Source organism: Manis pentadactyla, chromosome 13 (genome assembly GCF_030020395.1).
Source record: "Manis pentadactyla isolate mManPen7 chromosome 13, mManPen7.hap1, whole genome shotgun sequence".
Classification (NCBI taxonomy): Eukaryota; Metazoa; Chordata; class Mammalia; order Pholidota; family Manidae; genus Manis; species Manis pentadactyla.
Genome location: NC_080031.1, coordinates 37,555,209 through 37,577,511, shown reverse-complemented (window position 1 = coordinate 37,577,511; position 22,303 = coordinate 37,555,209). Strand labels below are relative to the sequence as shown.

At 37.1% G+C, this 22,303-nt stretch overlaps 1 protein-coding gene across 2 annotated transcripts in view; it reads right to left on the bottom strand.

The window, feature by feature from the left end:
- FDX1 (ferredoxin 1) overlaps positions 1 to 22,000 on the bottom strand; it is a 39,872-nt gene extending 17,872 nt beyond the window's left edge. Inside the window, exons 1-2 of one of the 2 annotated variants that reach the window (XM_057491091.1) lie at positions 21,649 to 22,000; positions 15,437 to 15,561 (exon numbers count right to left, since the gene is read on the bottom strand). In XM_057491091.1, coding sequence (XP_057347074.1) covers positions 15,437 to 15,561; positions 21,649 to 21,845 — 322 coding nt within the window. In that variant the 5' untranslated portion in view covers positions 21,846 to 22,000. The remainder of the gene's footprint in view (positions 1 to 15,436; positions 15,562 to 21,648) is intronic. The other variant, XM_057491090.1, reaches the window with a different exon arrangement.
- Positions 22,001 to 22,303: the final 303 nt, after the last annotated feature.

The following is a 22,303-nucleotide window of genomic DNA, read 5'->3' as shown; positions in this document are numbered from 1 at the left end:
AAAATATCAATGAAACTAAGAGCTAGCTTTTTGAAAATATAAAATTGATGAAACTCAAAGAAATCAGAAAGAGACATTACAACTGCTACCACAGAAATACACAGGATCATAAGCAACTATCATGAACAATTACACATCAACAAAATGGATAACTAGAAGAAATGTATAAATTCTCAGAAATATGCAACCTACCAAGACTGAATCATGAAGAGATGGAAAATCGGAGCAGACCAAGAATGATGAAAGACATGAAACTAGTCATCAAAAATCTCCCAACCAAGAAAAGCCTCAGTCAAATGGTTTAACAGGTGAACTCTATCAAACACTTAAAGAAGAATGAAGATCAATCTTTGTCAATTTTTTCTCTGAAAAACTGAACAGGAGGGACCATTCCCAAAACAGTTTATAAGGCCAGCATTACTTTGATAGTAAAGCTAAATGACACTACAAGAGAAGAAAACTACAGGCCAATATCCTTAAAGAATATAGATACAAAAGTTCAACTAAGTACTAGCAAAACAAATAAAATAGCACATTAAAAGAATTATACACCATGATAAGTGGGACGTATTCCTGGGATTCAAGGATGGTCACTATACACAAATCAATAATGTAATACACATTAATAGACTGCAAGATAAAAATCATGTAATCATCTCAATAGATGCAGAAAAAGCATTTGACAAAATTCAACATCCATTTATGATACTCTCTACAAAGTGAGTATATATAGAGGTTCCTCAGTGTAATAAAGCCATATGTGAGAAGCCCACAGCTAACATTATATTCAGCAGTTCAAGGTTGAAAGCTTTTCTTCTAAAATCAAGAACAAAACAAGGGTGCCCACTCTCACCACTCCTATTCAACACAGTACTGGAAGTCCTAACCAGAGCAATTAGGCAAAAAAAGTGATAAAGGGCACCCAATCAGTAGTAAAACTGCCTCTGTGTGCAGATGATCTGATCTTATATATATATATAATGTCCTAAATATTCCATCCAAAAACTATTAGAACTAATAAATTCAGTAAAGTTGCAGGATACAAATTCAACACAGTACTGGAAGTCCTAACCAGAGCAATTAGGCAAAAAAAGTGATAAAGGGCACCCAATCAGCAGTAAAACCGCCTCTGTGTGCAGATGATCTGATCTTATATATATATAATGTCCTAAATATTCCATCCAAAAACTATTAGAACTAATAAATTCAGTAAAGTTGCAGGATACAAAATCACAAAGTCAGGTGTGTTTCTATATACTAACTACAAGCTATCAATAATAGAAATTAAGAAGACAACCCCATTTAGCATCAAAGAGAATAAAATATGTAGGAATAAATTTTGACAAGGAGATGAAAAATCTGTACACTGACACCTATAAGACTTTAATGAGAGAAAATGAAGACACAAATAAATGGGAAGATAAGCCATGTTCACAGATGGGAAGTATGAATACTGTTAAAATGTCTATACTACCCAAAGCTATCTTCAGATTCAATACAAATATCTACCAAAATTCCAATGGCAAAATTCATGTGCACCCACAAAAAGAATCAAAAAGCCAAAGTAATCCTGAGAAAGAATGAAGCTGGGAGCATCATACTTCCCGATTTCAAGCCATAGTCCCAAGTTATAGTAATCAAAACAGTTAGGGTACTGGCATAAAAACAGGCACACAGACCAGCAGAACAGAACAGAGACCCAGAAAAAAACCCTTGCATATATGGTCAACTGCTATTTCATAAAGGAGCCAAGAATACTCAAAAAAACAGGATAGTCTCCTCAATAAATGGTGTTGGGCAAACTGGATAATCACATATAGAATAAAACTGGACCCCTATCTTACAACATACAGAAAAGTTAACTCAAAAATGAATCAAAGACTTAATCATAAGACCTGAAATGAAAAAATGCCTACAAGAAAACAGGGAAAATGCTCCTTGACATGGATTCTAGCAATAATTTTTGGACATGGCACCAAAAACATAAGCAACAAAAGCAAAAATAAATGGGACTACATCAAATTAAAAAGCTTCTGTGTAGCAAAAAAAAAAAAAAAAGAGCAACGAATACCTATGGAATGGGAAAAAAATATTTGAATATCATCTGATAAGGGGTTAATATCCAAAATAAACAAAGAACTCATATGATTCAACAGCAAAAAGAATCTGCTTAAAAAGTGGTCAGAGGACCTAAATAGACATTTTTCCAAAGAAGGCATACAACTGTGGCCAACAGACCCATGCAAAGATACTCGACATCACTAATCATCAGGAAAATGCAAATTAAAACCACAATGATATATCACCTCATTCCAGTCATAATGGCTAGTACCAAAAAGACGGGAGACAAGAAGTACTGGCAAGGATAAAAGGGAGAAAAGGGAACCCTTAATGCACTGGTGGTGGGAATGCAAATCAGCAAAGCTACTATGTAATATAGTATGGGAGCTCCTCAAAAAAGTAAAAATACAACTACCATATGATCCAGTGATCTCATTTCTAGATACATATCCAAAGGAAATAAAATCACTATCTCAAAGAGATATCTGCACCCCACGTACACTGTAGCATTATTCATAATAGCCACGACACTGAAATGACCTAAGTGTCTCTCTTAGGATGAATGAATAAGATGGGGTGTACATCTACAGTGGAATATTATTCAGCAATAAAAAAGGAAACCTTGCCATTTGTGAAAGATGGATTGATCTTGAGGGGATTATGCTAAATGAAATAAGTAAAACAAAGACAGACAAACACTGAATGATCTCACTTATATGCAGAATCTAAAAAAGTCACTCAGAGAAACAGAGAATTGAATGGTGACTGACCAGGGGCTAGGGGCTGGGGGTTGGGGGAAATGGGTAAAGGTTGGTCAAAGGGTACAAACTTTCAGCTATAAAATGAATAAGGTCTGAAGATGTAATGTAAAACATGGTGACTATGTTAAAAATAGTCTATCATATTTTGAAGTTTGCTGAGAGTAAATATGAAATGTTCTCACCACACATGCACACACACACACACACACACACACACACACACACCCCAAAGCTAATTATGTGAGATAGAGGTGTTAACCCTACTGTAGCAATCATTTCACAATAGATATATGTATCAAATAGATATATGTATTATCATGTTGTCCACCTTAAACTTACACGATGTTATTTGTCAATTATATCTCAATCAAGCTGGAAAATAAAACTGATTTTGTGGTGATGGTTGCCCAACTCTGTGAATATACTTAAAAACTACTGTATATTTTTAATGGCTAATTTATATATCGATTTTACCTCAGTAAAGCTATTCCAACAAAAACCCCCAACTGCATATATTTTAATGGGTCTATTGCTGAACTCTTTTATTCCGCCTCAAGGTCTAGCCCTTTACCAGTATTACAGTCTGATTACTGCAGCACTACAGTGAGCTTTAGGATCTGTACTGCACGTCTTCCAACTTCTCTCTTCTAGAACTGTTTGGTTATTCTATATCCTCTGCTTTTCCACAGAAACCTTAGAATCAGCTTGTCTGCATCTATAGAAAAGCCTGCTGAGATTTTAATGGAAATTATATTAAACCTATATTTCAAGAAGAGACCTGACATCTTTACTATGTTAAGTCCTCTAATCCATGGACATAATAAGTCTCACAGTATGCTATAAGAGGTATTTGCTTTCATCAGTTTTATAATTTTCAAGATCCTATACATATTTTGTTAGATTTAAACCTACAAATTTCATTTGGGGGAGATACTGTAAATGTGTTTTTTTTTTCTTTGGTTTCCAATTGTTCCTGCTAGTATATAGAAATAAAAGAAATACAGTTGATTATATGTTGGCCTTGTATCCTAGGTCCTTGCTAAACTCACTACTAGTTCTAAGAGTTTTTTTGTACATTCCTTGTGATTTTCTATGTAAACATTCATCTCAAATCAGAAACAATTTTATTTCTTCCTTATCTATATGCCTTTTAATTTCTTTTTCTTTTGCCTTAATACACAGGCTAAGACCTTTAGCATGATGTTAAACAGTAGTAGTGCAAGTAGACATCCTTGCCTTGTCCCTGACCTTAGAAGAAAGGTTATTTCATCTTTCACCATTAAGCATGATGTTGGCTGTAAGTTTCTTGTGAATGCCTTTTATTAGTACCTGGTTTTGCACAATCAGAGCTGATCTGGCACTGCCTACTTGTTTTCTGTTAAAACATAGGAGCTGCCACCAATTCTATATCTCAATGACATGGAGTTCACATCCTTAGCGAATCTTCCAGTAGCTCCCAACTCCTCTAGAGCCAAACTGTCAAAGGCTATGGGCAGGAAAAAAGTGAATGATGTTTGGCCTCATCCTCTAACTTCCCTTTAACATCAAGGAATTCCCAGGCTTCTATCCACTATGAAACCATCTCCACTGGAAATGGGCAGTGCATATATCCCCACTACTGGAATGGGCTGCAATGTGGAGAAAGGAGGTGTGTGTGTGTGTGTGTGTGTGTGTTGTTGTGTAGTGTAGTGTAGTAGGTGTGTGTGTGTGTGTGTGTGTGTGTGTGTGTTGTTGTTGTTGTGTAGTGAGTGTAGTGTAGTGTAGTGTAGTAGATGGGTCCAACAAGTTAAACTGTTCTTGATCTGGCATTGTAAGTTAGATGTATTTTCTCATAGAAACCAGTCTATAAATGGTGATTTAGTTACGAAGTTCTGTGGGCCTGAAAATCTAGCCACCATATGTAACATGATTTTTGTGGGAAAACAAATACCAAATGCCAAGAAGTTGACCTGGAAAGGCTTTGGGGAACAAAACTTATTCTTGAATGGGGAGTGCCTATTACTTTTATTCTTATCATATACACAGGGAACAACCTCTACAAAACAAACAGTGGGAGGCAACTTATAAAAGGAAAAATACAAAAGTAACAACTATAGAGCCCCCCCCATTAAAACTGATGGTTAATCAGGTGTGGGTAAATTAATATGATGATACATATGGAGAGGTGGGGATAAAAAGTGCAAAAGGTATATATGACTTATGCTTATACAAAGCCCCAGGGCAATGTTGGTGCTTCCTGCTTTTACTGTCTTAGTAAGTGGTTGATTATATAAGAGTAAATTAAAGGGGAAAATGTGTATACGTGTGTGTACATACATACATATGCATGGATATATGTGTACATGTGCATTTGTATACTTATATATACAGATACCCATTTATATTTAAGTATAAAGTGTTCACATTTTGAGGGATGTATTCTTAAGTGATTATGAAAGCTGTTGAAGTTTCATAATTCTAAAGTTATTTTCTTAATGAAACAAAATATAGAGGGATGGGTTCTTATAGTTCATAAATCTATAATCCTCTTATATTTTTGTTTTAAAATATATTTAGACAGAACAAGCATTTGGAATCAAACGTTTTACATTACTACATCCACCTTTCAAATACATAAAATATACTCCATGCCTTAGCAAAGATCATGATCTAACTCAGGAACCCATCACAGCCACACTGATACCAGCCCCTGTTGCCAGCATTTTATCCACTATCCTTGTTTGATTATACAGCAATTTTCATGAACTTAAACATATGTAAGCCTTAGTGCTGCTTTTTATCAGCATTTTGACTAACAATTCCAAGTTCTTTCTCCTAAATTAACAGTAATACATATCATGACAGATTTTTGGCTTTCTGCAAAGCATTTTGTCACATCCAACTTCTGTTCCAAAATAACTGATTTTCAGAAGCATTTTCCGGCACTAGTACTTAATGGATGCTTGGCAAAAACTGTTACAGACTTTTAAAAATGATATTAAATTATAACCAGTTTAAAATATCAGCACTGTAATCAACAAAATCACAACAAAATGTCTATAAACGGCATGTTTACACAATACTGACAAAGGATGGCAGGTATGTGTTTACCAACTAAAGTGCCATCTCTTCAGCAACAGTTACAAATGTAAAATTTACAATTCACACAGCCTGCCAGCTGCAAATTATGGGATTCTTGACAATATTTTCGGTTTTCACAGTACCGCTTTTGCTACAGTAAGAACCTAAGTATTGTTTATCTGCACAATATCAAATTTTCATAATTTAAAGAGTACATTAAAAAAGTAAGACATGGTTACTGGCTAATTTCAAGGTTAGTGATGAATAAAACTTCTCCGAAGTGAAGTGAGTTGCTGACAAGGCTCTAAGCTTTTGTGCAAATGCTCAAAAATTCTTACCACAGATTTAATTCCCAGGGAAAGCCAGATATCTGCAGACTATTGCTCTTTTCATGTAATCTGAGTGTTTGCCAACATAACAAGATCATTTCACACATACGTGTGTGTGTGCATGTGTATCTTATGTTAATATCATTTGGAGATGTGAGGCTGATGAGACAAATCGCCCACCCTCACATTCAAGCCCTTTTCCAAGCAAAAATCCAGAGGCTAGCTATATGAGAATATATTAAAAATAGGAGACTACATATAAAAACTAATTTTCTCAAGTAAAGCTTGATCTAGCATCAACAAATATGATAGGAATAGATATACACTTATAGAAACATTACCAGAAACTCCCAATTTGAAGTTTCCCTCAAAACAGACATACAAAAGAAAAAACCTAAGTCTGAGGTAATAAACTAGGTAAATCTGATCAGAGAGGTGTAACTGCCCCCTAGTTGACAATACAATACACTCTGAAAACTTAGAGATGACAAAACATCTATATTAATATAAAAACTAAAAATAATAATGCATATAAATTCATGTGCTTGCAAAATTTTTGATTGTTCTTTGATATTCATTTATTCATTCATCACTTCATATACAATGAGGAATAAAACAGAACTTATTTTATCCTTCATTGCAGTTCTCGGAAGGAAGATGCACAGTAAACAAAGAAATATATAATTAATACTGTAATAAACAGATTACGAAAGAAATGAATAAGATGCTGTGATGAAGAATAATGGGTTCAAGGTAATGAGAGAAACCTTATTTTGTTTTGGGCGGTTGGGCAAAGCCACACTAAGAAGTAACTTACAAAACAGACCAGACAGATGAAAAGTCCTGTACACAGGATTTTCAGGATGAGGAGAGAGACACCAAGGTGTACAAAGTCTAAAAGGTAAAAATTCTGGGTAAGTTCAGCTATTGAGAAAAGGCCAGTATAGACAATGAGACAAAGAATGATGAGAAATTGGTCGGGGGCAGATGAGGCCAAATAATGCAGAGCCTTCTAGGCTAGAATAAGGAATGCAGATTTTATCCTAAGTGATATGGGAAGTTTTTCGTGGTTTTTAATCAGGGGGCATGTCTGATACACATTATGACATAACACCACCACCTGTTAGGTTCAAAAGCATTAGATCAGCACAGTCCCAGGTATATAGCCCCAAGCAGTGACTGCAGGTATAGCAAGAGTAAGACACACTGGAGGCACAACTGACAGGTGCTGGAGGCAGGGGATGGAGAAGGAAGAAGAGAGGACGCTCCCCACTTCCAGACTTGAACAGCTCAGTGATTATGATCATCACTGACAGAAAAGACTCTAGGAAAAACAGGTTTCAGTGGGGAGAAAAAAATCAAAAGTTGTTTTAAAAAGCTGACTTTTAAATGGTTGTTGCAATTTCCAAGAAGAGATGTAAAGTAGGAGTAGGATCTGTAATTATGGTTTCAGAGCAAGTCAGAGCTGACCATGTAAATTTAAGTTTATAGGCATCTACATGGGATTTAAAGGCAAAGGAGTGAGATTACCCAGGGAGAAACTGTAAAGAAGGCTCTGTACTTGGTCAGCTCCATTCGAGTAGGGGGTTCATCTGTGAGTATGACTTATGACAAGGACAATATTTAGAAACTAAAGATATTAAGCTTAACATTAACCCTCTTAATGTTGTTGTAATAGGCTCTTCTTTATACGAATGACATTTCAGAATTCTTGATCACATTTCTTTCATCTCTATTCTAGAAAGTGGCTTAGGCTTACTTAACTCTATCTTTTGTGAACCTAGTTTAGTTGTATCTCAAACTTACATTTTCATGCCAAAATTTCTGGACATGTTAGGATCCTTGATCTTTAAAGCTTCTTTTCTAAGACTGCATTAAGTGCAGAATTCTTATCAAACTACTAAAGATTGTGTTGGCATTAAATTATTTATTTTCCTGGGGTACTAGGGGGAAAATGATTCTCTTAGTGGCTATCTCTGTGTGATGAAATTATGGGATGTCATTTTAATGTATTTTTTGAATTTGCTATAATGGACCATGAATCTGTACCAATAACTGTGTTAACAATAATAGCTAACATTTATTTTAAACACTTGCTTGGATTAATCCATTTGAACTTTATAGCAGCTGTATGAGGTAGGTAATAACATTATTCCCATTTTACCCTTGAAAAGACAGGTTTTAATATACTAAGTATCTAATCCAAGTACAAAGGTGGTACAGTGGTAAAAGGAGGGAAATAAAGCAAGGCAGGATGACTCCATTCTTAACCATTCCAACCACCGACTTTCAAAAAAATTTAACATGACTCAAAGTACGAATTCCATTTTACATTATGACCCAGTGCATATCAAGAAATAATATCCTTGCAAACGATGATGTGATTTTATATATTCTGTTCTTTCTGATTTCTTTATAATACTAGTTGGCAGTTACTAAATTGATTTCAGGACCCACTAACAGTGCAACCTGTAGCTTGAAAAACACCATACTACAGTATATTGCCACAAATGAGAGAAAAAACATTTTTAAAAATTTAAAAAGATACTTTTAAGTATTAAGATCATAACAGGCATGCACAATACAATGATCTACTGAAAATATTTTACATTGTTTTGAGAAAAATGTAGCTTCATGTAAAATAGAAGTGAAAAGCCATTTAAATAAATGTTTAAAATTAATTTCCATAATTTGTCAAATGACAGTTTTTGCTAACAATAAAAATAATACCTCATCAGAAAAAGAGGCAAATAATTTGAGCAATTTATAAAACAATCTTTACTAGGTAATTCCATCCTAGAAATTTACTGCAGGAAAATAATAAAATACATAAATAAAAATAATTTCTGAGGATGTTCACCTTATGATTAGTCACAACACTTGAAAATGGGAAGCCCCCTAAATGTCTAAAGAAGGAGATTGGTTAAATAAATCATGGTGTAAAGAAAAACATGCAGCCACTTTAAATGATGCTTACAATCTTACTACACTGATGCACAGTGATTGCAATGGGGTGGGGGGACTTGATAATATGGGTGAATGTTGAAACCACAATGTTGCTCATGTGAAAAACCTTCATAAGATTGTGTATCACTGCTACCTTAATTTAAAATGATGCTTATAAAAGAATACCTAATGTCAGATATTCTCTCATGGTAATTCAATGGAAAGAAAAAACGTATTTAAAACCAGCAATCCTTTTTGTGGGAAGGATGCTAGTCCTAAAATTTTCACATAAATCAAAACTCAAGGTGGAACTACTTTTCTCATAGAAATAAATGCAAAGAGGGGCAGGGCAAGAGTGCAGATCATTTCAGCTGAGTTTTCGGCACTTTCAGCATAAACAATCAGCCCCAGGAGACTGCAGCATATGACGTGTAGTCTCTGCCTATGACTCTGTCAACACTCTTGGTTCCCGATAACCTTGTTCAAGAGATTTTTGTGAACTTAAAAATATTTCTCTTTAGAAAATCATATTTTCTAAGCTCCTCTGCCCCTAAATTAATAATAGCTCGGAAAGCCAGGGTGATATGTTTAACCTGCTTCATAATGTTATGTCATGTTTAACTTCTGTTTCAAACCTACTGACTTCAGGGTATGTTTCAGCACTACACCATCACCTAAAGTTTAGTTCACACTGTTACGGGATATTCAGATTTGAATTTTTTCAGCATCATGATTGTCACAAGCCCCAGTGTACACAAAAATAGCATGGGCTCTTCTGCTCTTGCCAAAAATCAGGAAATATTTCTACTTATCAGGTAAAGTGGCTCCACCATATGACATTAGCAAAAACACAGTTTACAGTTCATCATGACTGTCAGCTTTAAAATTAAGCACATGTAAAAAATGTGGATTCACACAATTTCAAGTTTTATATAGTATGAAACAGTAATATTTTCATACTACACTCACACCCTTATTTTATGTAATTCATGTTTGCATAAATAAAACTACAATTTATATGTTTTTAAAAGCACAGAAATGTTATTATTGGTTATAGAAAGTAGAATGGATAATTTCTAATTTACATGCTTTTTAAATTTTCCAAATTTTTCTGTTTTTAATCAGATAGTTATTTCCTGTATTTACACAGATTTTTACCCCAATTTTTTAATAATAAAATAGCCATAACATAAAATCTACCATTTAAGCCATTACTAAATAAATGCACAATTCACTGGGATTAAGTATATTTATCATATTGTGTAACCAACACCACTATCCATTTGCAGAAAATTTTCACTATCCCAAACAGAAGCTCTGTATCCACTACACAATAACTCCCCTTTCTTCCTTCCCTTCAGTTCCAGGTTACCTCTATTACATTCTGTTTCCATGAATTTGCCTATTCTAGGTCTTCATGTAAGTTGACTCACTAAGTATTTGTTCCCTTGTGTTTGGCTGATTTTGCTTAGCATGTTTTTAAGGTTTGTCCATGTGTAGCATATAAATGAACTTCATTCCTTTTTTATGCCTGAATAATATTCCATTGTAAGTATATACCATTTTGTTTATCCATTCATCTACTGATGAACACTTGAGTTGTTTCTACCTCTTGGCTATTGTGAATAATGCTGCTATCAACATTAGTATACAATTATCTGCTTGAGTCCTTGCTTTCAATTCTTTTGGGTATATACCTAGAAGTGGAATTGCTGGATCATACAGTAACTCTAACTTTTTGAGGAACTGCAAAACTATTTGCCATAGCACCCTTTTACATTTCCACCAATGATGTACCAGGACCCAATTGTCTCCTCATCCCTGTCAACACTTGTTATTTTCCATTTTTTTGACAGTTATCCTAATGGGTGAGAAGTGGTGCCTCATTGTGCATACAGATTATTTTTTTATAATAAAATGTACTAATAAAATATATTTATTATATAATAAATGTAATAACACTTTCTAGTGTCAGATATTGTTCTGAAGACATATATTAATTCATTTAATCCTTATAAAAACCCTATGATGTGATCCTCATTTGATAGATAATGGAAGTGAAGCACACAGAAGGTCAGTAACTTACTGAAGTCACAGGGTATTAAAGCAGTTAAGTCACTACAGAAAAAGTTACAATATAGGAGAAGGTAGAATAAAAATGAAAAACCTAAAATCAGACCAAGTAGAGACAACCAACATCAAACATCTTCTAGTATTTTTTCAGTGCATTCTGAAACCAAAAGCAACTAAATACAATGTGCGTTTTCACTTACCAGTACCTACTTACGTGGTTATAAATTCACTGGGAATATTATTCATAACAGGTAAATACTACAATTCAAAAATGCCATCACGGACTTGAGCGATTCCTATTGTTAGATACTTATGCTTTATTCAGTTTTTTCTTACATTTTAAAAATAGGTAATCCATTTACAATGTTCAATATTTTTTAAGTATAAAAATTTTATAATGACAATCTCCTTCCTACCTCCCCCCTACCAACAGGTACACTGATATATTTGTTTTTAAGGCTCCTTCCAAAGATGCTTTTTTTTATTTAATAGAACCATATAATATCCCACTGTACAACTATGTATCAGTCCTCTATTTATGGGCATTTGGTTGTTTCAAATCTTTTGCTGTTACAAATACCTTTGCAGTATATAGCTAGTACATACAAGTATTTTCCTAAGTGAGATTGAATCTGTGAACAAATTTATAGAAATAGATTTACTAGATAGCCTCTCCATTGGCTTTGCCAGAACACAAAAAAATCAGTTTTACCAAGGGCAGGAACAATGTACACTACTTCTTTATGAACCCTCACACAGAGTGGTAATGGCCTCCACACATTCAGATGTAAAGATGCCAAAGACCACCTCCACATCGTTTCCTTCAATTCTTTAAACTTTTATAATAGCTGACTTAATATCTGTCTGATAAGTGCAATACCTGGGCCTCCTCAGGGACATTTTTTATTGACTGCTTTTTTTCCCTGAGTATGGGCCATACTTTCCTGTTCCTTTGGGTATCTTGAATTTTTTATTGCAAAGTGGACACTGTAAATACTATAATGTGGCAACTCTGGGAATCAGGATTGCTACCCTCTCCCCTGGGTTTGGTGTTTCTGCTGGCTTTTTGGTGGTTATTTTTGCTATTTGTTTCTCTAGTTGTTTTCCTGTTTTAATTCTCTAAAGTCCCTCTTCACCATAGTGTGTGGCCACTGAGGTATCAGCCTGGTTAACTTAGTGCTCACCTAGATGACTGGGAAGAGTTTTCCTTCAGTGCTTTGAACCTGAAGTCTTCTGCCCTTTGCTGAGGATCTCCATGTGTGATCAGACACACCTTCGTCTTTAGAGGGTTTACATGTTTGTCTTGGCCTTCACTTGTGTGGGCCTTCAGGTTAGCCAGGCATGAGAACCTGGGGCTCTGCTGGGTCCTTCCTGGGCATGCACATGCCCCAGCACATACATGTACATGGCCTTCTAGATCCCCACAGCACTTCAAAGCCATCTCATTCCCCAGCTCTTCCTTTTAAATTTTTGACCAGGCTCTTGTTTGACCCAACTGGTATCACAGCCTCAGGCAACTATAGTGTTAAAGACCTGCAGGTGATTATTTCAGACAGAGTCCTAGGGATAGAGCTTTCCCCACAGAGCAATCTCTGAGGTAGGTCAAGTAACAACTCCCTAGGAGGGAGCTTTTCTGGAAAGACAGGTGACAGTGTTCTGGAGATGGGGCTTCCTGAGGGACTCAAACACAGTCTGCCCCTCCAGCGGCTGCAGGGCTACTGGTTTTCACAGCCACTGTAATTCTGAAGCTGCTAGTTGTTAAAGCTACTGCAGAACTGGGGAGAGGAAGATGCAGTGTGCCAAGTTAAAATGACACAAACCCTACTTTCTCACCAAGGTAGGCACTGGGCCACACACTTTACTTCCAGTGTTCCAGTTGTTATAATTAACCCTGAAACTGACATAAGATTTAGAAAATCAGGAAATATTACTACTGATTGTCAATTCTGGACAAAGTCTACTCTATGAGGCTGTGTAGGTGATTAACAGTCTTCTAAGAGCTCACAAGATAATATGGAAGAGGCATTCTCTCTAAAATGGAAAACTATGATAAGCATTAACATAGAAAGGTATATTTAATGTATCATGGGAAAATCGAAGAAGAGAAAGAATTCGGATCTGGAAAGGATCTAGTACTGCAATGAGAACTATGCCTTGAAAGAAGCATAGTCAGATATTCTCCTTGTAACTTACTGAATACCAGTGGTGCTCAAACTTTAACACGCATCAAAATAACATGGAGGCCTTGTTAAAACACACATCACTGGACCCACTTTCTAATTCAGTAACTCTGGAGTGGGGCCTGAGAATCTGCATTTCCCAAGTGCCACTGAGGCTAATGAGTCAGGGAATCCTCTGTGAGGACCACCATTCTGAAGACACAGAATGCCTGAGCAAAACTGACAAGTGACGACCCAGGGCACTTCTGAGCTGGAAGATGACAGTTTCTTGGACAAAGGATTTGCATGAGTGGTTAAGGAATATGATCAGAAGTCTAGAAATGAAAACTCTAAATAAAACACTTCCTTCTCTAATAAGAGGCAGAAAAATTACCCCCCTTGGAAGGTGACCTAACATTCAAGACTATGTACAGTGCCATCAGTGTCAACTAGATTTACTATGGTGACCACTTTGCAGTATATACAAATCTCAAATCATAATGTTGTACACCTAGAACTAATGTTATATGTCAGTTACACCTCAATAAAAATAAAATAAAATACTAAGTAAAAAAAAGACCTCATTGAGAATGTAAATTAGTTCAACCACTGTGGAAAGCAATACGGACATTCCTCAAAAAACTCAAAACAGAAACACAATTTGACCCAGGAATTCCACTCCTAGGAGTTTACCCAAAGAATGCAGCAGCCCCATTTCAAAAAGACATATGCACCCCTATGTTTATCGCAGCACTATTTACAATAGCCAAGACATGGAAGCAACCTAAGTGTCCATCAGTAGATGAATGGATAAAGAAGATGTGGTACATATACACAATGGAATATTATTCAGCCATAATAAAGAAAAACAATCCTACTATTTGCAACAATATGGATGGAGCTGGAGGATATAATGCTCAGTGAAATAAGCCAGGCAGAGAAAGACAAGTACCAAATGACTTCACTCATCTGTGGAGTATAAGAACAAAGTAAAATCTGAAGGAACAAAACATCAGCAGACTCACAGACTCTAAGAAGGGACTAGCAGTCACCAAAGGGAAGAGGGTGGGGAAGGTGGGTAGGGAGGAAGGGAGAAGGGAATTCAGGGGCATTATATTTAGCACTCACAATATAGGTAGGTCACGGGGAAGGTAGTACATCATGGAGAAGACAAGTAATGACTCCATAGCATCTTACTACATGGATGGACAGTGATTGCAATGGGGTTTTGAGGGGACTTGCTAATATGGGTGAATGTTGAAACCACAATGTTGCTCATGCAAAACCTTCATAAGATTGTGTATCAATGATACCTTAATTTTTAAAAAAAACTCTTCACTTTTTTTTTTAAATGCATAAGCTTAATCTAATCAAGAACACACTAGCCTAACCCAAATTGAACATAAATTACCAGTACTTTTCACAAGTATCAAAGTCATAAAAAACAAGACTGAGGAATTGTCACAGATGAAAGCAACTAAGGAGATATGTTAACTAAATGCAATGTGGGATCCTGGATCTAATATCAGAACAGAAAGACATTAGTGGGAAAACCAATAAAATTATTTAAGTCTGTAGTTTAATTATTGAACCAGTGATAATTTCTGGGTTTTAATTATTGTACTAGTCATGCAATCTGTTAACAGGAGAGGAAGTTCAGTGAAGATCATATGAGAAGTACTATTTTTGTCACTGTACTTATTTCAAAATAATAAGTTTTAAAAAAAGACCAAGTTTAAACTACCATTCAGTGGTATGACATTTATTATCTCTAATCTTTCAACTTCAATACCTACTCCTAGCTTTATATCACACATGTAATCAGTAAGGTAAGATAATGAGACAACAGACTGTTGGGCACACAGCTAAATAAATCTATAAAGACTATACAGTATCACTCATTCTTTACAAATGAAAATATAACAGTAACATCAGAATTTTAGTATTTTACTTAGCATGCTATAGGTTAAAATTCTTCAAAAAAATTAAAAGTTGAAAACTGTTCAATAGTTTCACTTATAAATTTTAAGGAATGTTCCATACTCACCAAAACCATCAATATCTAGATTATTTTCAACCACAACATCTAGTAGAGAGTCACCAACTTTTCCTTTGGCTGTTAATGTTACACCATCACGGTTTACAAAGTGTACTGTTATTTTATCTTCTGAGCTGGAAAAGGAAGCAGTCCTTTATTATTTTTAGTAATTTCAAAAGATAAGTTTTAATGATTAAGAACCTGTAAGGTCAAAGAAACAGGGCTGTGTGTGTGTGTGTGTGTGTGCATGTGCATGTGCAAATATGCTCTTCTACAGTATTTTCTTTGCTTTCCAGTTTATTTGGGAAGAAGACACCACAAAAGCAGAGACATGTTAAACTACCCACCTACCGGGAGGAAGCTCTACCACCTTAAAGACAATAGCAACTATGTTACAACTATGTCACTATCAAGGCCACCAGGTGCATGTCTCCCAGTGGTCATGGTCACGGGTCACAGTTATGTGAAAACATTCAGCAATCATTATGACTCATGAAGTCTATTCTGCTCTCATACAGGTCTCTGAAAAATAATGTCCCTATGAATGGGTCCCTAAAAGACTGGACCATGTTGTGGAGACCTTTAAAAAGCAAATCATTCTGCTATCAAGGTGACTGTCATGCAGGTGTCTGACTATGCTGTTGCTGATAGGCAATAGTTTGATAGTTTTCAGAGCATTTGAACATCTCATTTGGGTCCACATTGTGTATTTAAAATCCAAAGGAATTTGAAAAGGGTTATTTGTTCGAATCTGTGGGAAGATAATATAATAGCGCCTTACATGTTTTATTACAGGGTAGTATATTACCTAGCAGTTACCTGACTAACTTAAATTTCTTTCCCTTCTCACAAACATCACTCCAAAATCTGGGAAAAGAAATTATATTAGCAACTAGACCCCTAGCCTCCACCACTGACCATTTTAATTTTTACCTCACAATTGAAAAGATGTACTTCAGCTTAAAATAATTAGTTGTAATTTTCAAGGCTGCCTATAGGTGGTAATAATCCATCAAAGAAAAACTGTTTAATATAAGTAAAACCTAGAATTATATTTCAGAGCTATAAATATCTTACAAACTATCAAGTCCAATTATCTCATTTCACAAGCGAGGCAACTAAAGCCCCTATCAGAGAATGGCCTCCTTGACAATTCAATGCTGAAAAAAAAAAAGGATTCCATTAATTAAAAGTTATTAGTGGGTGTGCGTGCATGAGAGAGCAAATAACAGAGAATGTCCCTCAAAAGGGCCTTGCTCTCAAAATTCTTTACATAGCAAAAAAAACCACTTTAAAAACAAGTATCCCCAATTATTCATGATTTCAACTAGATGACTGAGTTTTTCAAGGTAGAATGGCTAAAAATGAAGATACTTGAAGGCAGGGAACCACTTTGGAGGGTATTAAGAGTACAAACTAAGCACGTATGTAGGACACTGACCTAACAAATATTCAGGAGGGAGAATTAACAGGTTTTGGTACCATCTATATAAGGTTGGATTGAGAGAGTGGGAAGAAATAATGTTGCAATTTCCATCTCTGGTAATTATGGGGGCAGTCTATTCTAGGGTTAAAAGAGAAGGAGCTCTGAAGAAGATGGAAATGAGCTTGAGTTTAGACCTGTTTAACTCAGTAACAGAAAAAAACAGAAGAGAATGTCCAGAAACCACATGGAATATGTGTCTGAGCCCAGCATTGCAGTCTAGAGATTCAACATCAACAAATGTCTGGTGGCTAAAGCTATAGAAGTAAACAGCAAGAATTCCATCATTTATACACACTACTGAAAGCCAGAGGTTTTAGGATTGCTGTTTTCTGGAGGGCTCTAGAGCTAAGTTTACAGCAAGGAAATCTTTTACTCCTTTACAGACTCCTCTTATGTAAAATCAGGTTAACATTTATCTCCTACTACTGACAATGTATGCAAAATATCTAACACAGTAGAGTTCAACAAACACTGATTAACAACTTAAAAGCCCTAGCCCTGTTGTTGCTAAGCAACCTAGTCCTTCTGAACTGCTGCTATGTATTAAAGGTGTACAGCGAAAGAAAAAACTGCAGTTAGAGTAGTGATAGGTCTACAAAGGACAGGAGAGGAAGCAGAAATGGCAGAGGAAAGGCAATTCTGTAGTCGAAAGTGCATGGGAATGTTCAGATCAGAAGATGTAGATTCTAGCCCAGTTCTGTCACATACTCATTAGATAGATCATGATGGGTAAGACCGGTAACAGTGACTTCACCACGCTGCTTAGAGAACTGAAGGAGAGAAAGTTTGTGGAAACACTTTGTTCCTTAAAGTATTATATACAAGTTCTTTGTCCAAATAACTTCATCCATTCACTATTAACAATTGGTGTTGGTAGGTTTGGTAGATCTTTTCCCTCAGTTCTAAGAACAAAAAGCTTTAACTATTACCAAGGATAAAATTTCATGCACGGAGAAATAAATATGATCCTTCTAAATCCTCTATCAATTAATTATCCAGCACTAACAAACAACTATGTTCTTGTTACCCTTTACTTACTGCCATTTATGCTGCTCAACTACAGCACATATTTTAACAAAGTCGTCAGGGGTTGCTGTGGTAAATTGAAAAGACTTATAATTGGAAAAAGAATTACTGCTGCTGATGCCCACCCTTTCACTATACAGAGTAGCTTGGAGCAGTTGGACCAAAAAAAAGGGCTCCCTCTAGGGTTCCCTGCTTCTGTAGCCACCTTAATTCTTCCAAATGACCCTATGGGCTAAGGAATTAGTAACTATTATGGTGCTTAAAAAACACAAAAACTAACAACAAATTTGACTGGATCTATACTGTCAGAACTCAACCAAGAATTAGGAGAAGTGCAAGTTGCAGCGCTCCAAAATCTTGCGACTATAGACTATCTACCATTAAAAGAACATATGGAATGTGAACAGTTCCCAGGAATGTGTTGTTTTAATATGTCTGATTTTTCTCAAACTATTCAAATTCAGTTAGACAATATCCATCATATCATTGATAAGTTTTCACAAATGCCTAGGGCGCCTAACTGGTTTTCTTGGTTTCACTGGATATGGCTGGTAATTGTAGGTCTGCTTTGGTTATGCAGCTGTATTCCTATTATGTTAATGTGTGCACGCAATTTAATTAGTAGTTTAAAACCTGTACATGCTTATGTTACTCTACAAGAAGATATGTCAAAGAAATAATCAATCTTCCCATGTTTTCTTCCATCTGCTACTTCTATAGCTTTTCTTCTTCCTTCCTAATTACAACCCTTAAGTAGAATTCGTACCTCATATCGAAACTACCGAGTATCATAATTCCTCCAAGTGGTAAAGATACCTCAAGACAAATGCTGGGCATAGAAGCCACAGGGCATAAATCTGCAAAGAAGTAAAAAGCTAACCTTTTCAAAGAATATTGCTTCTCTCTCGCTTACCAACTTTACATTTCCCTGTATGGCCCCGGAAGATAACTGGTTAGCCAGAGACGGGTAAGATTCCTCAAGGGAGGAACAACCTAAGACAGGCACAGTCGCAGGGGGGCCATCAGGTGAGAAATTGGGGATCAACAGAGGTGAGGCTTAGAACCTCGTCCCCCGTTTTGAGAGAAATCTGCATCCGTGGATGTTTTGTTGCCCTTGTCTAGCTTGGATTAATACTTAGTCTATAGGCACACACCTGATCATCTACATTTGCCCTCTTACAGCACTAAACTATGTTTTCTATCTTTATCTTGCATCTACCTACCACTTCAGCATTTTATTAAAAATAATAATAATAATAATAAGGGAGAAATGTGGGATTCACATATAAATCAAGTATAAAAATCAAACGAATAATCATATTTGACCTGATTGTTTATAGTTCATGATGGGTGATCAAAACCGAAAGTTTCTGTGATATGACTGCCCTTGCACTGTTCACCATGTAAGAACTTATTCACTATGTAAGACCTTGTTCACCACGTAAGAACTTGTTATGCTTCAGAAGATTGAAGACTGTTGAGAATCAGGCTTGGGGTTGATTAATGATTGTGCATTGAGTCCCCTATACAGAATTTTATTGTTGTTAACAATCATATGATCAATAAATATGAGAGATGCCCTCTCAAAAAAAAAAAATACATAAATAAATTAAATTAAATTAAAAAACATAAAAACTACTTAAGGTCTAGTCCTAGTTTTGCCCCCTATTTAATCTGAAATTTTTATTACCATTTATATAACCCATCTATCTCACAGGATTTCTTAAGAGTCAAGTGCAGTAACATATGTAAAACCTAATCAGTACAAAGTAGAAAGTATTGTCAGGGTTATTTTGAAGTAAAAGGCGTTTTTTGACTCTCTTACTGATAGCTTGTGTAAATATTAAACTTCAAAGACAAAATTGTTCTGTCCACAAACTTTAGGCACTACCAGAGACAAATGTTCTGTACATGCAAAAACGAATAAAGTGGCTGCTAGCCACACATGGCTGTTGAGTATCTGAAATAAGGCCAATGCAACTGGGAAACTGAATTTTTATTTTTACTTAAATTTAATTATCTTAAACTGAAATAGACACATCTGGTTAGTGGTAACCATACTGGCCAGCACATCTCTCAGATAATACGAGTCTGAAAGTCTAGTTGGAGCTCCACACACTGTGATACAAGACACAGGCCATCAGCTGAAAACCGTGCCCATAAAGAGATGAAGAGAGTATTATGAGGCAACAGAATAGATGTGCTTCCCTGTAAGACAATTTGATAAACCCAAATCCAAACTTAATAAATTTGGGGCAGAGAATTCCTATCTACAAAAACATTCATGCTTCCTTAAATACCAGTTACACAAGTATATTCAATTTATGTCCCAATTTATACACAAATTTTTCAAGAATGCATCTATTGTAGAAAGCAAGGCAGCCATCTGGAGGCAGGTCAAGGGCAGGAAGTGAAGGGTATATACGGACAAATCTGGCTTGCCTTCTCCATTACCTCACTCAAGTTTCAGGCAACAATTTACTGAGCACCCACTACATAATAGGATTAAGGAAGAAAAGATGATTAAGTCCTAGGCCCTATTCTCTATCAAGAAGAAACTAGAAAAGACAGAATACAAATCCAACACTCTCCCTCCAATTGTTTCCTGTTACATGACAGCAGGGGTCAGAGAGCTGTTCAAAGATTTGCATTATGGAAGTCTGTACCATGCTGCTCTACGATGAGAAAAAATTTCTTTTCTCTAGTTTTCTTTATTGTAAAAATACAGTATATAAACATAAAATAATACATAAAGTATGTGTTAACAGGCTTCTCATCAACAACAAGCTGTTCGTAGTTAAATTCTGGGAAGTCAAGTTCTATACAGATTTTCCACTGTGCAGGGGTCAGAGCCCCTAATCCCCTCATTGTTCAAGTATCAACTATAATAGAGATAAAATTACTCACTTCAAATTGCTGCATATTCCAAAAAACTTTGCCCATATATTTACTGAAAAAAATCTGCACTTAAGTGGACCCATGTAGTTCAAACCAGTGTTGTTCAAGGGTCAAGGGGCCTTGTCTAAGGAGATTGTATCTTTGAAAAACAAGCATATCCAAGAATACAGAATTTCAACACATTTTGGGAAAACTTTTTACATCTCTTTCAATATTTAATACAAAACACTACTGGGCCTAAGAAGCTGCTACTGTAAACAAGTGGCATCTACTGAATTTTCACTACTTGCCAGGCACAAGACTACTTACTGCATTACTTGTATAATCTCATTTATTCCTCAAATAACCCTGTAAGGCCTACAATATTGTTATCCTCTGTTTCCATCGCAGGGACTAGGAGGGCATACACGGAAGTACACAGAACAGAACGGGTGTGCTCTGAATGGACATTCCCCGGACAAAGAACTGCAGACAGAATGTCCTAACAGAGCAGAAGACCCAGAAAGAAACCATGGCCACGGGGAGCATCTTATGCAAGTCACTGCCGGATCCTCGATCCTCGCATAGCAAAGGTTAGATCGCAAAGCAAAGTAACACGGCAGCAAAAGCGCCCGGCTTTCCTGACAGCACAGAAGGCGCTGGAAAAATGGCAGGGAGCGTCGGGGGTCGCAGTTCCCTTCAGGCGCCGGTGGTTCAGACAGAAAACCTTAGGGCTCGCAGGTACCCGGAAGAACGAGCAGGAGGCGCCGGGCGGGGGCGCGCGGACCCCGCAGGCGAAGACCCCGCCCCCTCCCGCCGTCCCGCGCCTCACCTGCGGTGCGCCTGCGCCGACGCGCTCAGCGCTCGGTGCGCCCCGACACGGCCCGCCAGGCCCCGTTCGGCGCTTCCGCCCGGCCCCCGGCCGTCCGGGAGGCTCCCGGCTCCGGCGAGAAGCAGCCGCCGGTGGGCTGCGCCGCCGAGGGCCGCGATGGCGGCGCGCAGGAGCCGGGCGCCCCCCGCGGCGGCCATAGCCCGCGGTCGTGTGACTCCCAAATGCGACGCCTGCCGCGAGAGCGTCCGCGAGCGCGGGAGGAGCGCTGCGCCGACGCCCGAGGGCCGCAGCGGAGCGTGCGGAGGCCGGCGTGCCGGCCGGGGCCTGGCCTAGGCGGGCGCAGAGGGCTCCGGGGCTTTCTGGGAGGTGTATAAATGCTTCGGGCCGAAGGGCAGCCCCACCCCTGCCCGTTTCCACGCCTCCGGACTTTTTTCTTAGGGGGCGGGGCTAAGCGCTGTATCTCCTGACCAGGTTTTGCCTCAATTTGCTGCCTTGTCTAGGTTGCTGGGCAGGAGCAATAAATTTGAAAAGATAGCTGAAGAGATCAGGTAATAGGCCTAGGCCTTGAACTGGGTAATAAATGATCGCCGAGTACTTGAAATCGTGAGACCTAACAGGAAGCTTTTTGATGAACCCAGATTTTTTTTTGAATCTT